This window comes from Photinus pyralis, unplaced genomic scaffold (assembly GCF_008802855.1).
Source record: "Photinus pyralis isolate 1611_PpyrPB1 unplaced genomic scaffold, Ppyr1.3 Ppyr1.4_LG4, whole genome shotgun sequence".
In the NCBI taxonomy this organism is placed as follows: domain Eukaryota; kingdom Metazoa; phylum Arthropoda; class Insecta; order Coleoptera; family Lampyridae; genus Photinus; species Photinus pyralis.
Window position 1 is genome coordinate 4,431,758 of NW_022170511.1, and position 14,366 is coordinate 4,446,123.

The following is a 14,366-nucleotide window of genomic DNA, read 5'->3' on the forward strand; positions in this document are numbered from 1 at the left end:
GTGATTTTGTATGGCATTCGAAGCAATTATTTATTTCAGAAATGAAGATCCTGGTAATAGTGTTCTAATAGTGATTAAATTTTGACGGCATTCATGTACTATTTTGTCACCGGTACAATTTCTATGCCCAGAATGAATTACGAAAACGCCTGTAGATATATTTTCGTGAAATTACTGAAATTACATCCTATAGGGCACGAAAATTGCATGTGCAACTTACTTGTACTTATGTCCTTTTTTTTAATTCTATTTTCTTCCTACAAACGTAAAGATTTTTTCACATAATATTACTTGTATCTATCCATTTATGTAAATGTGTTGTTCAAACTTGCTGAAGAAGTAGGAAGCAATGCTTATTATTTGTACTGACTATATGAGATTTATTACTTAAACGTGCTGTGTTATGCTAATGTTGTACCTGTTACAATAGGGACATATCAGTACTTCAGCGCATTATACAACATTGGTATCTGAGATGAAAAATCTCGATTACAATACCGGTATCGATTTCGTTCAACTGCTATTTAGAACTAAAGGAGCAGTCGTTATTCAGAAAATTTCATATAGCAAACCTTTTTTGTTGGCCTTAACTTTTGCTACAAAATAACATACATTCAAAAAAGGTTCTTGACAAAACAGGAAACAAGTAAAAGTGAATGGAACATAATTCTAATAAGGGTTCATTGCGTTGCCAAGCATACCATGTCCATCAAGATATGGATAAGTGAGGCTCTATGTAGACTACCGACAAAAATTTAAACAAGACGTATCAATTCAAGCTTCGCGCAGATTGCAGTGTAAACCGGCTCTCCATTTGAAGTGACCGACTGTTGTTAGTTGTTTCGGAGCATTTTTCACACTTTGTAAACCACCAAAATGAACCATAGATGCTATCAAATGAAAATGGCATCGTTATCAAACTGTTATCTATTTTCTATTGTCCCGATTGACCAACCATTACATTTAATTTTAAATAAGTATAGGAATATAGGGAAAATGGTCAATTAAAAATTGTACTCTTGTAGCAACTGGTAGCTAGTTGAAAGTAAAGTTAAATGGTACTGTCATTGGATTAATTTTCAAGATACACCCCTTTGAAAATCGTCTAATTTAACATGGGCCCTTATAGAGAAACGTTCCAGCCTCGCAGAAACATCGCGATAAAATGTTATATTTCAGCGATGAGAGTGACCTATAAAGATTCCTTGTTTCATTCGAAATCCAAAGATATATAGATACTTAACTTTCAAAACGACTCAGATCGGCTCCAGTTTTTTGTAACGCCAACGATTCAACAACTTAACGCCAATGTTTATAGAAACCAACTGTCAAAAAGGAAGTAAAAGGACATGATGCGAGTAAGCCTGGTTAACACTTAAAATGTACACACTCGACTTTTGACACCCTATATTACAAAAGACAATGACTTGGTGTAGAGACAAGTTTCATCTCGAATTATTTTGTTGTGGGGCATTTTCTTTATTGCCCATCAGGAATGCTTCTATTTGGTCAATTATTTTTTTGTTAGTTGTGACTCTTGCACTTCCAAGTTTTTCCCGCTGTGCCTTTCAAACTCCTTTCTCAATTCCTGTACTGTCACTCTTGCCCCAGCTATCTTAAATTCCATTCCTTTTCTGTCTCTTCATAAAATTAGATGTAATCGGTGAGAGCAGACTTGTCAAGTGATCCAATAACACACAGTCGGATACATATCATTGTGGGCATTCTTGATATGGAACTGCCATTCGTCCCTGCGAGAAATTGGGCAGCAAGCTGGTCTTGTTTACGAACATTGCCTTGACTAATGAGCGGCAGAGTGTCCACCATGCCATGAACCAGGTCGCAGAATTCCTCAACAAGTTTGTGCTCTATTATGAAGCGAACAATCCTAGGTGCACCAAACCAAATGAACAACTTGGCTACCATGGTCCCTCAGGAACTCCACAAATTGCTGCGCAAACAAGGTTTAAAGCGCAGTGTTGTTGTGGACCAATTTCCCTCGGATGATCTTCTTGGTTCGGATCATGTATGCAGAGAATTCTTCTCCACCATAATTTGCTGAAATCTGAACAATCTCGTCAGCGGCAGACACCAGTTGTTTCCAGATCGACATCCAGGTTGAAGTTCAGTTGGTTCCGGGAGCCAGCAAGATGTAGTTTCAGAAACGAATACTGTTTCCCACGATTCTTCTCCTGTATAACTCTCTTCCCCCTGTCTTCACCGTTCAGCTGCAGCTATCTCCTCTTCACATTAGGTTTGTTCTGCCACTGAGCTTTCTTGACCCGTGGCTTCTCGAGGATTGACCTGTAATTTCTTACAGACGGAGACAGTTGCGCGATCTCAAAGAGACGTTCACAGTAGTCAACACCGAGATTTTTGGAGCAGATCGCGACAATCACCCTGTATTTCAATGCCCTGGTTCCACCATAATATCTGCTGTTTGGTGCTCTTGTGTTGCACATGTGGTTGAAGCGAGGAGCCACATGGAGCAAGCTAGTCTGCCACCTCAACGTGCTTTCCAGTGCATCCAGATCAGCAGGAAACCTTGAAACGGAGAAAGGCTGCATTCCTGGTAGATTCTTCTATTCGTAGTTAACTGGATCTGCTTTCGCTTTGCAACAATGTCCAATGTTCTGCTTGATGGCGTTACTGAAACATTGATATATTCTATTGTTTCTTCAAAAACTTGTAACCATTTTTAGCGCATTTTTTAATAATTAAAAAAATGTGCCATTGTTTGCGTTTTGTTCGCCCGTCCGTTCGTCCTTCCAGACCCACTTTTGCAGTTTTGAACTACTTCTAGGGGAATGGTCCTAGAGTGGAATTTTTTGCAATAGATAGCCTATACCTTGAAGGTGTACCAGACAGCTATCATATTTCGCTGTCTTAGGGGAGGTTCCCCTCATGAATCCTGACATGCTGTTTTTGAAAGTAAAACTATAACTTTCCCGCGTATTTCTTTTTCGAGATCAATTGGTGATGGGATCCGAAGGGGGGGGGGATTAATTTTATCCTTCATGATATTATAATTAAAGGAACCGTTTTCTACCAACTACCGTTTTTCTGACTCCGTATCAAAAGAGGGGCTTGAGGGAAGGGGGAGTGGAACTGGTTTTATCCTTCATGGTACTCTAATGAGAGGTCTCAACGAATTAATTTCTAACAACCATAGTCCTCCTCCTTCGTCCATTATCGTGATCGGACATATTCCATTATGTCGAAAGAGGATCATAAAAGGCAAGTGGGACATCAGAACGAGACATACCTATTGATTATGTCAAAGCTTTCACTGAAAATATGTGCAGAATGGGTTGTCGGATGATTTTGGATGTATGCCAGGCGGCGGATAAATGTTTATGTGTAAAGAGCCTCCTCCCCATTAATCATGCATGCTACCACTTTCATTTACTAAGTTATTTCGGTTTCAAAAAATGCGCTTTATCTGCAGAAGAGTTGTGCACATTTTACACTTGTTCTTCTTTAGGTCATAAAGGTTGTTGACACTCTTATGATTCAAATCAGTTATCTTCTTGACGGATTGTGGACTTTATCGGTTGAAAGCTACCATTGTAGATGCATCTTTCTCACCAATTAACTTGACGATGTTGGTGGGGTTTCAAAAGCAATGATTGGAAAGATGGCTGAAGCAGGATTGATTGTATCGGAACTGAGAACGGAATTTGAACAGGAAAGGCTTGGAAGTGGGATGGGGGTACAAGTAAACTGTCATTTAAGAGTCACAACTAACAAAAAAATAATTAACCAAAATGAAGCATTCCTGACTGGTTAGCCAGGCTTACTCGCATCATATTCCTTTGCTTCCTTTTTGTTAGTTGGTTTCTATAAACATTGGCGTTGAAATTGTGGAAATGTTTTACGAACATTGGCGTTTCAAAAAACTGCAGCCGATCTGACCCCTTTTGACGTAGATAACTCAAGATATCTCGAAAGGTAATCCAATTATAGGGTTCCTACTGAAACAAGGAATCTTTGGAGGGCAGTCTCATCCCAGAATGACGGGAATATAATATTTTATCGTGATACCAGGCTGGGACGTTTCTCCATAGTCGCCCGCATATCAAATTGGATGATTTTCAAATAGATATATCTTGAAAACTAATCCAATGACAGCATCATTTATCTGCACTAACGCATAGAGCACACTTCCAATTTTCATTTCATCTAAGTTTGGCTGCAAAATTACGGGAAATAGCAATCAGTTGTACTACTTTAAAATGAGCCACCCTGAATAAGTAAGTTGATATCCAGACCTTAAAAAATTTCGAAACACGTCAACTTTGGTTTTCAGGGAAACAAGTTTGTATTTAAAAATCAACTTTATGTCGAACCCGCAGACCCAGCGAACTTCATACCGCCTTTGGAAAATATCTTTTGCTGAGATGGGACATCCACTCGGTTTCGGCGGCTGCGCCGCCTCACCTCACACGCCCTGTTTACTATCTGCCGATTTATTTATATAGAAACTTTCGCACACGTCAAACCATTTCCCAAAAAGTTTCATCGCAATCGGATAAACTGTTTAGGCACGCATCAGAGACATACATGCAAACATTCATTTTTATGTAGGTGTATAGATATAAATGTACCATTGTTAAGCATTTCTGGTTGTTCGTGTTGAGGTACGTACCTTACTTCTATCTTTGATACAGTATTTGCAAGATCGTAGGAGTTTTATATATGGTACCAAATATCACTTCATTTAATTACAAACAAAAGCAAATGGTATTTGGTAGCAAGAGAGAATGACGGCCGGTTGCAGGAAAGCGAATTACAATCAAAATCCTACATTATTTGCCAAATCTGAGTTTAAACAAGAATTTTGACATTTTATTGTCTGCATACTGCAGTATAAAGTCAATCAAATGTCTTAATACCGGATTAAACAATGATCTTGGATTATTTGTTTTGTGCAACTGGCCGTGAGAGAAGTAAACTTTAAAATTTGTTTTTGTTTTATAGTCCAAAACATGATCATAGCATTGCTCAAGTTGAAGTCATATTTTTAATTGCATAACAATTTTGCAACCGGCGTTCACGTATTTCAATCTCTTCGAAATTCTAAAATAATTATAACGAAATACCTTGATATCAGTCTAACATCGCACAAATTCCCAAAAGATTTAAGTCGACAGGGTCCTCCCCGTCCGTTGCAATGCAAAATTTCCCGTAGGCATTGACTAAGAACTCCATTAAAATATTTCGTGGGTAAAATAATTTCGTGTTGTTTAACAAGAGCTTTTCTGTAATTTCAGAGCTGTCAATACAACTTCGAAGGCCTTCCGATAAATTAGACCGCAGAGAGTTGCTGAGAGGATGAACATAAGCTAGCGATGGCATCAACGATGACTTCGCCTGGATATTTTCTCTTGTTTCTTTCGTGCTGCATGTTCAGTGGTAAGTCTCCTTAAACTCTCAAATCTCAGGAAGCGTAAAGGGAAGAGCGAATTACCATATAAAATCCGCAAATGTATTATTAATAAGTTCGCGAGGTGTTTTTTTTTCATATCTACATGTGGATGGAATTGAAATGATATTAAAGTATGTTTTTATACATTCAAAAACTGGCACGTTTCTGCGTTTTATAAATTTTCAATTTGAAGTTGCTTGTAATAAAATGTTTCATACATTTCCAGAAAATGTAATAGCTATTTACATTTACAAATGATGCTAGACTACACTAATACAAGCTATGTACCTAAAAGACGTAGTTTACAAAGGCGCACAGCCTGTTTTTAAGATCCAATAACGTTAAAAATGCATGTCCGTATATCAAAAGATATAACAAATTACAACCGCAAAGTTGAAGTACCTCTACAGTTTGTATGCTGCCTCATTTGCTGCTTAATGTAGAAGAAGATGTTTGTGGCTGCCTACCTCTCAGACGTACAAAAAACGATTCCAGTTCGGAGCGAACATTTCGATACAGTTTGTAAAGATGTGCCTTTCCGAAATTGGTTTTAAATTATTCTACGCACATAAAATACGCATTAAACTTCTATTATAAGGTATCTCTACTAAATAAAGCATTCGATAAACTTCACGAGTTTACGTTTTATAAGAAAAAGAGGAAATTACAAGCATCGACCACGCCAATATTGATAGCCACATTTGCATGTGAATAGTAACGGGTGCGCTCAAACCAAAGCAACCATAATTTTCCGCTAACTACTTGGTTGGAAACTTGCATCTAAAATCAATCTGCTGAAAACCTACACAGTATTAGTTTCGCATGTAGTTAGCTACTTGCAAAGTTGTCGGATATGTGTTTAATTCAATACGCAATATTGATATTTTCAACCTCTTTATTGAGATCCCGAAGCAAAAACACCACTTTTGTACTTCTATTAGAAAAGTGATTCGAGCAAAAGTTGTAAACTGATTTAAAACTTTAACTTTTCTCAACAAAGTGCTAGAAGCTTATTGATGTAAACACTCGTGCAGTTACCGGCTTTACTTTACAATGTTCGCTTTAAAGGCGAGACAGATTTTTAGTCTTTACTTAATGTGGAGAAGAAATTTTCGAAAAAATTTAACTACTTGCATATTTAATGTCTTTAATTCCGTTTTAGAACTAATTTTCTGTAATGATTTTAAGCACAAACGTAAACTGCAGCTGTTCTGAAAAAATTATATCTCTGTCAATAGGTTCGTAGTTTTTACATGCAGTCTTCCAATATCAAATTTACACAAATTGGCTTCGTTTAAAAATACGTAAAATTTCTAAAGTACAACAATGAAAATTGTTTTTTGAACAATGTTTCTTGCGGTTGACGTTTTCCGACGGATACATAAATGGACTGGTTTCTTCTGTACAATGGATACAGCTTAAATTACCCTAGATTGACTGGACAGTGGATATGATTTCTTGACCATCGAATGTCTCGAAAATGGAAACGGCATGAAAGTTTCCGTATAACGACTCTTTGGCGACCTTCATTAGTATCTATTATATGTATACCCAGGAAAAATTTGTCACTTTCCTGGTTATTCACGAAAAACTCCTGAACAGTAAACCCTGTTCCACAGATAATAATCTAATTTAATCTTTAGCAGACGCTAATTAATTGTGTTTACTGTGCCTGTGCGCACTAATAACCAAGAAATTTCCGGTTAAGTTCTTTATTTCTTTTGCACTTCCCGAAATTCGCATTTACAGTTGAATTCAGAAAAGATGAGCCCTGCGTCATTAGTTTATGAACCAATTTCCAACTATTTTGCCTTCCCGCTAATTACAATAACAAAAACCAGTCACACTCGCAAAGACATATGCCGATAAAGGTTTAACACAATAGGACAAGGGAGTTCCCCTCGCAGGCCGGCAGACACGTCGGTGCCACGGCTATTTCCTAGGTCATAAATGTATGGCAATGCAGTTTCGTTTACGTATAAATGCCAAACGATAGAAAATGCCAGAAGATAGAACACTAAATCTAACCCAATCATACCGATTAAAAAGGTGGTTTCCGAAAGCAGTTAAGAAACAAAGTCTCATAGAAAAGAAATAATAAACGTCTCTTGTACCGCTATTAATCAAATCAATCTTTTTAAGAGCAAGGTCAAGAATGTACTAATCTCAAAACCTTACAGCAGTTTAATTGAATTTTTTGAAGACTCAGTTAAATTTTCCAAACATAATGTTTTTTGCTTTGATGTTATTTTGACGATCCTGTGACGCGTTATATTTGTCTTTATAGGGAATAAAGTTATTATTATTATTATTATTAAATTCTTTCAAAATCTCACAAAACCACGATTCATCCGGAAAATAAGTTCTAACCTCGAAATTTGGACAAAATGATACGCAATTAAATTACTCTACTCTTATAAGTCCCAAAGTTTCCAACTTCACACTGAATTTTCGAAACAATTTTAAATACAAATTTACGTCTACCGTTACAGTGGGGTACAGGTGATTTTTAAAAACGCAAGGCCTGGAAAAGTTCATATAATTAACCTCATTAGAACAGTTAAAAAGGCGCAATTACAAATTATGGACAAACAAGAGACATGGCTGCGGACTAATGGCAGATCTTAGTCAAAAGCAGTGGGTTTGGGGAGATTTGTTGACCTGAAGAACCTATGCAGGTAAGTTTTTAGTATACAGTGTAGGTTTGTGGTGAAAACGCGAAGGCTTTATGTTTTTTTCACTTTCGAATTGATTATCAAAAATGACGAGTTATAACGCATTTAGTCCCGCCATTACGGTCCCGCCGTTTTGGTCCCGGTCATTTCAGTGTCGGTCGTTTTGGTCCTGCAATGTATTTTTTTTAGAGGAACACTAACGAACTATTTAATCTGCTAAAGAGGAGCCAAAATTGCATATTTTCAGTAAATTATTTTACAAAATTGGATATTTGCTTTAATGCGAACCTATGTTATTGATAATTTTTTACCAATTTCACACAAAACTCGGAATTTTTAGTACCATTTTGGCCAAATATGAGAAATAGCGGTTTTTCACTCTCGGCCTCCATCGTGTTCCTTGACCCCAAAAACGGGGGGCCAGACCCTTGAATACGCCAAGGTGGTCCAAAATCCGCCGTATTGGACGCGATCTTGAATACCTCCCTTCCGGTTCATTTTCAGACTTAGTACATATAGAATCAAATTCAGCGGGGTCGAAATAGGAGAAACCCACTTGTAAATTCACTTATTACACGAAATGCTTCTTGCATGAGCAAGGAGAGCGTTTGTAACTGTCATAGATACCACCCGCACACCTACAAAACCGCAATTCTGCTCAAAAGCTTTTCATTTCTTCCTTTTATGTCTAAGATTAGATGTACCAAATTTGGTTTCAATCAGTTGAGCTGTTTAGCCGGAATTGAGGGTACAGACGGAGCGACCGACTCATCACAATTTTATTTGATTCTTATTCCTGGTGTTTCAAAACGTGTATTTCCGTCAAATAAGTGGAGGATCATTTTTTACCCCAATGTAATACCTCGCTTATTAACTCGCGGGTGCTAAAAATGAGCTTTTTAAGCTTCTGCTTTATGGCTCAAAAAATCCGCAAACTTGTTTTCCCTTTCATTCCTAAGTTAACCTAATGACAGTAAACGCTTACACCTGATTTGACGTTGGACACCACTATAACGATCAATATTAGAACAGTCCGTACTAAGTTGGACATCTCGATCTATGGCAAAACGTTTCAACTGTAAATGAAGTTGTATTTCATTGATACTTTACCTTAGTGAATCATAAACAAGGGTTGCTACTACGGACTGTTCAAGCACTCTTCGTATATCACAATTAGTTGAATCAAATTATAAATAAACTTTGGCATTTCAACAATTTGCAATGAAAGGAATTAAATGAATTATAATCTACCAGAAGTATTATTCATTTAAATTTATAAACAATGGTTTTTTGTTTCCTACTTGTCGAACCCTCTTACAATTAATTATTCATAGTTTATGTGGGACCATGCAATCATTCTTAATTCATACATTGTTGTGTTGGTTAACTTTTTTAGATAACCAATTTGGGGTATACTATTGTTACGAAATTAAAGGAATGGATCATACCTTTAATGAATAATGTCCATGAAACCAATTTTAGATGTGAGGTTACAACTTCATAATGTTAAGCAATGATTAGAAATGTATGCGTAAAACAATTACAGAGTGACTTGTTAGGAAAGGTTTAGTATTTCTCTGTATTTAAGTATGTAGTATGTCATGGGGATTGTCCCTTAGCGATTCTGGACATTTTTCAAAAATTCCGACACTCCTAAACTTTCTAAGGTTGAACCGTGAATCAGGTTCTCTTGAATAGGTATATTTGTATCAAGTTTGCTATTCAGTTGGCCCCCATGAAATCTGAGCATAGCTGGAAAATGTATTTTTTAACCTAATGACCTAATCGATCCTCTTTGGGTCATTATTATAATTTGACGTGGAAGATAGTAATAAATTTCAAAGTTGCTGCTTTCCTTAAAAAGAAATTGGCCTCATTTGCAAGAAACATTTAAAATTGTTTTCCTTAGATTGTTACATTATGTAGAACATGAAATGTTTGTAAAACAGTGCTTAAAAGGTTGTGAAGAATTTAAAAAGGAATAAAACAGTTATAAGGAATTCTTATGCTTTTTTAGTTCGTCGCCCTGCTGAATGTAAACATACACACTCGAATTTCGAATCTGCGGTTCTTCTCTCTCGACATTTACATTATTTACTGTCCCATAAATTTATTCCCGCGCGTACGTAAAAATAGGAAATCTTCGGGAGTCGAGAGGGAGCTGCGGAATGTATAAATCATAAAAAAATCGGTTGCCCCGGGAATGACTAAATTAGTACGTCGTTTGAATCAATAAATTGGCATGATGGCACGTTCGGGTCTCATTAAGTAGAGACTTAGGCATTGTCCCACGAATACAATCAGATTTTGGATTAATATGTATCGTAGTACCGAGTAGGCCGAAGATAACGAGCCAGTAACACGTTTTAGTGCAAATTTTATGCTTTATCTCTGGCCCTGTTGGCTTCAAACCAGCAATCGACCTCATCGAAAACTAATTACTCGTTCTCTCGGCCGCATGTATATATTCGGTGAGCGGAGAATTTGTAATATTCAGCGGAGATAGACAAATGAGCAAATAAAATGAGGCAACGTCGTAAATATAATCGGGACATTTTCATTAGAGTTACAAGACAAAGCGTGGACATTAATATTACAGTCGTATGTTACGTCAACAGCAGAACTCCACAAGCTTCAGGTATCTCTCTACATTTCAAATTTATTGAAGTCGAGATCAGCAAAACATTCTCCAGTAAACAATTTATCAGAGGTTTTATTTGGCTGAAATATTTGGCGGTTTCTCCTGCAACGCTAAGTTGGGTATCTCTACCAGGAAATGCTTTTTAGGTATTAATTCTTTAATCAGGTTGCCGAATGCGAAAGGAGGATTCGGTACACTTGAAGAAAATAAAAGAAATGTTTTCCATTTCCTTGTTTGTGCGCTTTGCGTATTGTAATGGAAATGCCGATGTATTTCTGTTTAGCGTAGACTCTTCCTGCATTAACTTTCAATCTATACGAAAGCATACAAAATCGACATTTTTCATTACTTTTATACTTGGCAGAAAGCTACGCGAAGTAAAGCGAGTTTTAATTAAATTTCGAAATTGATACCTGCATGTAGCGCGCGTCTCTGAAACAGTAGATTATATTCAAATATTTGGCGAAGTGGAATGGAAGTTGCACGAAATCACTTTTTTTGTAAAAAAAAACCAATGAATGCGTGGGAGGATGAAATAAATACCGCATTCTTTGTCTCTAACTATCAAAATAACTCTTTGGCACGTGCGATATGGAAACAAAAAATCTTAACCATTATTTTTACCTTTACGTGTAGTGACTCTTCTTTTTATTGCAATTGGACAACATTTGATGGGAACTTTTATTTGCAGCTTCTCCTTAATATACTTAGATTCACATTCGTTCTGTGAAAATATCACTTCTGTCTAACTCTTCCGATAATCATTAGATACTACCCCTATGATTTAAGCAGAAAATTAACGTCTCTCTCTCTCTCTCTCTCTCTTCCTTTCTTTCTTTCTCTCTTTCTTTCTTTCTCTACCTTCTCCTTGTTTAGGGCTTTAGGCAATCCTTTCAAGAGCTTGATTTCTGTAATCCCATAAAGCTAACAGAACTGTGTCTTTAATTCGATTTGACTAGCGCAGATACCACCCGCACGCCTGCGCATGCGCGATTCTGCCCAAAATCTTTTCAGCTGAACTTTTATGTGTAAGAATATGTATACCAAATTTGGCTCCAATTGGTTCAGGCGTTTAGCGGGGAATGAAGGTACAAACAGACAGATCGACAGATACCTCATTTTTTACCCCAATAATAACTTCCCTTACTAACGTGCGGGTGGTAAAAATAAGGATTTTCATCTGCCTACCTTTAGCGCATTTTTAAAGATTTAAAAAAGGTGCTACTGTTTTCGATTTGTCCGTCCGCCCCTCCGAATCCACAATTGCGGTTTTGAACTACTTTTAGGGAAATTGTCCTACAGGCCTGGAATTTTTGCAATCGGTAGCCTACACCTTGAAGGTGTGCCAAACGGCTTTCAAATTCTGTTTTACGAGGGACCACCTCCATTAATACGTGCATATCTTTTACATAGCACAATCAATTCGTCTCAGATTTTGCATACGCATTTCTACAAACTATAACCAAAGAGTAACTATAATAAGAGATCCAACGGTATAGAGAATAGTGTTGCATATGTATTGTGTGTTGTCTAACAAATTTTAGTGCTTTTTCTCAATTTTATTGGCGTACGCTACGCCTAAGGGGCTATTTCAAGGCAACTACTTGTTTAGAAGTTTATAAATATCATTGCAGAAATCCCAGCGTTGCCAAATTTTTAGTGTTTGCTTGCACTTATTTAGGTATCTATTATTCCTTGAAATGTATGATGTTTAAAGATATGTAATTTCATTCTACGATTATGGCACAATTTATTAAGGTCCGAACGCTTGTTGGTTTGATTCATAGGTGCGAAGATATGTTCTTCGTGTAACAATAAGCCATTTTTTGAGCGGTAAATAATAGATTTTTTACTGTGTATCCCAGTAAGCGCGAGTAATAAGCTCGCGTTGATTACGTCTCTGCCCTTTGTACACACTGTTCGTCGTCCTACCGTCGACGGACGTGTGGAAAAGTCGACCGAACTAGATCGTTTAGTTAGAGGAAGTAGTCTAACGAACGATATTTACTTCCGATTTACGAGGAAATAAACGAAAATTTTTTGAAAAAAAAAATAGGCCAATAGACGTTTTATAGTATTTATTGTACAAGTACAAATAATAAGAGAATAAAAGATTCCCGGAAAAAATGTTTCATTTTTTAATTTTTGCCGGCCAAACAATATAATAAAAACAAAATAAACTGCCTCCATTGGATTATAGTTGTGATCGAATGGTTCAAAATCAGTTAAAAATGAGATCTGTGGACCAACGCAACCCCACCTCTTTTAAAGTGGTTTCTTTGCGATAACTGAAAAACTACTTGGCCGATTTGGACCATATTTTTACCAGTCGATGTGACTAATGTCCCCTTTAATCTCATTACATTTCACTCCGATCGACCCACACATTCCGGAGATATAAACCCTATATTTGGGGCGGAAGAAAATGTTGTTTTCAAAAATAAGAACATACACTGCATTATCAATCGTATGAATCACTATAGCAGAATGCGCGGTGGCTCAAGTTGAGCGGCAAATTTAAATACACATACTTGTGTTTTTTCCGCTAGCCAATGGTGACTGAAAAACATGTGTACGAAGCTTAGTTGCTAGGAGACCGATGCGCGCTAGTGCTGCAGCTTAAAATGCGGGTCGAGAGTATTTTTTTAATTAAATTGTTTAAATGAGAATAACGTGTAAATATTTAATTAAATTTATTCGACGGGTGCAGATTTATTAATTTATTATTTAACTGCACTATATATTTTGACTGATTATTGGATTAGACTGATGTTTTTTTTCTGAGGACATAAGGATTATTGCATTGTAATGATTGATTGTTAATGATTAAACAACTCAGCGTATGTAGGCATCTATACAAAATTAAAGCAAACAAAATTTCCTGTAAAATAATCGCTATGCTCATCATAAAATCCAATTTGCTAGTGCATTTTATGAAATATATTGTCCACTTTAATTTGATTGTAGGAGACGATCTAAAAAGGATGGATAATAACAAATTTAATTTACATTTTTACAATTGTACCTGTTATTGGTTATTCAATTAAATAGTAATTACTGTCTATTCAATAGACGCCAACTAAACAGGAAAGTACCAATGTAATTAACAATAGTTACTGAATTGTTGCTGATTTCTTTTATACTTAAGTAATGTTTTCTAATTATATCATGTCCACATTTTATACAGCCAATAAGAAAGAAAATTAAATGTGACAACCGCGCAAATATTTTAAACCAAAATTCTATAAAGAATTCTGTAAATTTTCAATACGCGCCAATATTTAAAGAGGCGGTTAGTTCTGGCCACCTCTACGCGAGGGCCCGCTTTTGGAGTCCTAGCGGGCGAGTTCTTATAGCCAACACGCGTTTATACCATTGCGCTGTATCTCTTATTATGGATACTCTTTGCTATAACTGTCTTCTGAGATTCGAGATCAGGTGACATGTGGGGGGGGGGGAGAAAGATTATCCATTGGTGCTGTAAATCTGCAAAAGTGAATATCTGGAAAACGGTTTGTTGGAGGAAAGTACTCACAAAAGCAAAATGAATCGTCTGGACGATTTCCCTATTGGGAATGAATGCACTTTATCTGCACAGTACTTGTGCACAATTATACTTGTT

The 14,366-nt window shown here is 36.7% G+C and overlaps 1 protein-coding gene across 2 annotated transcripts in view; it reads left to right on the forward strand.

The window, feature by feature from the left end:
* LOC116168678 overlaps positions 1-14,366 on the forward strand; it is a 184,345-nt gene that overhangs the window by 115,737 nt on the left and 54,242 nt on the right. For both annotated transcript variants that reach the window (XM_031484618.1, XM_031484619.1), the window contains exon 5: positions 5,274-5,415. In XM_031484618.1, the coding sequence (XP_031340478.1) occupies positions 5,352-5,415 (64 nt within the window). In that variant the 5' untranslated portion in view covers positions 5,274-5,351. The remainder of the gene's footprint in view (positions 1-5,273; positions 5,416-14,366) is intronic.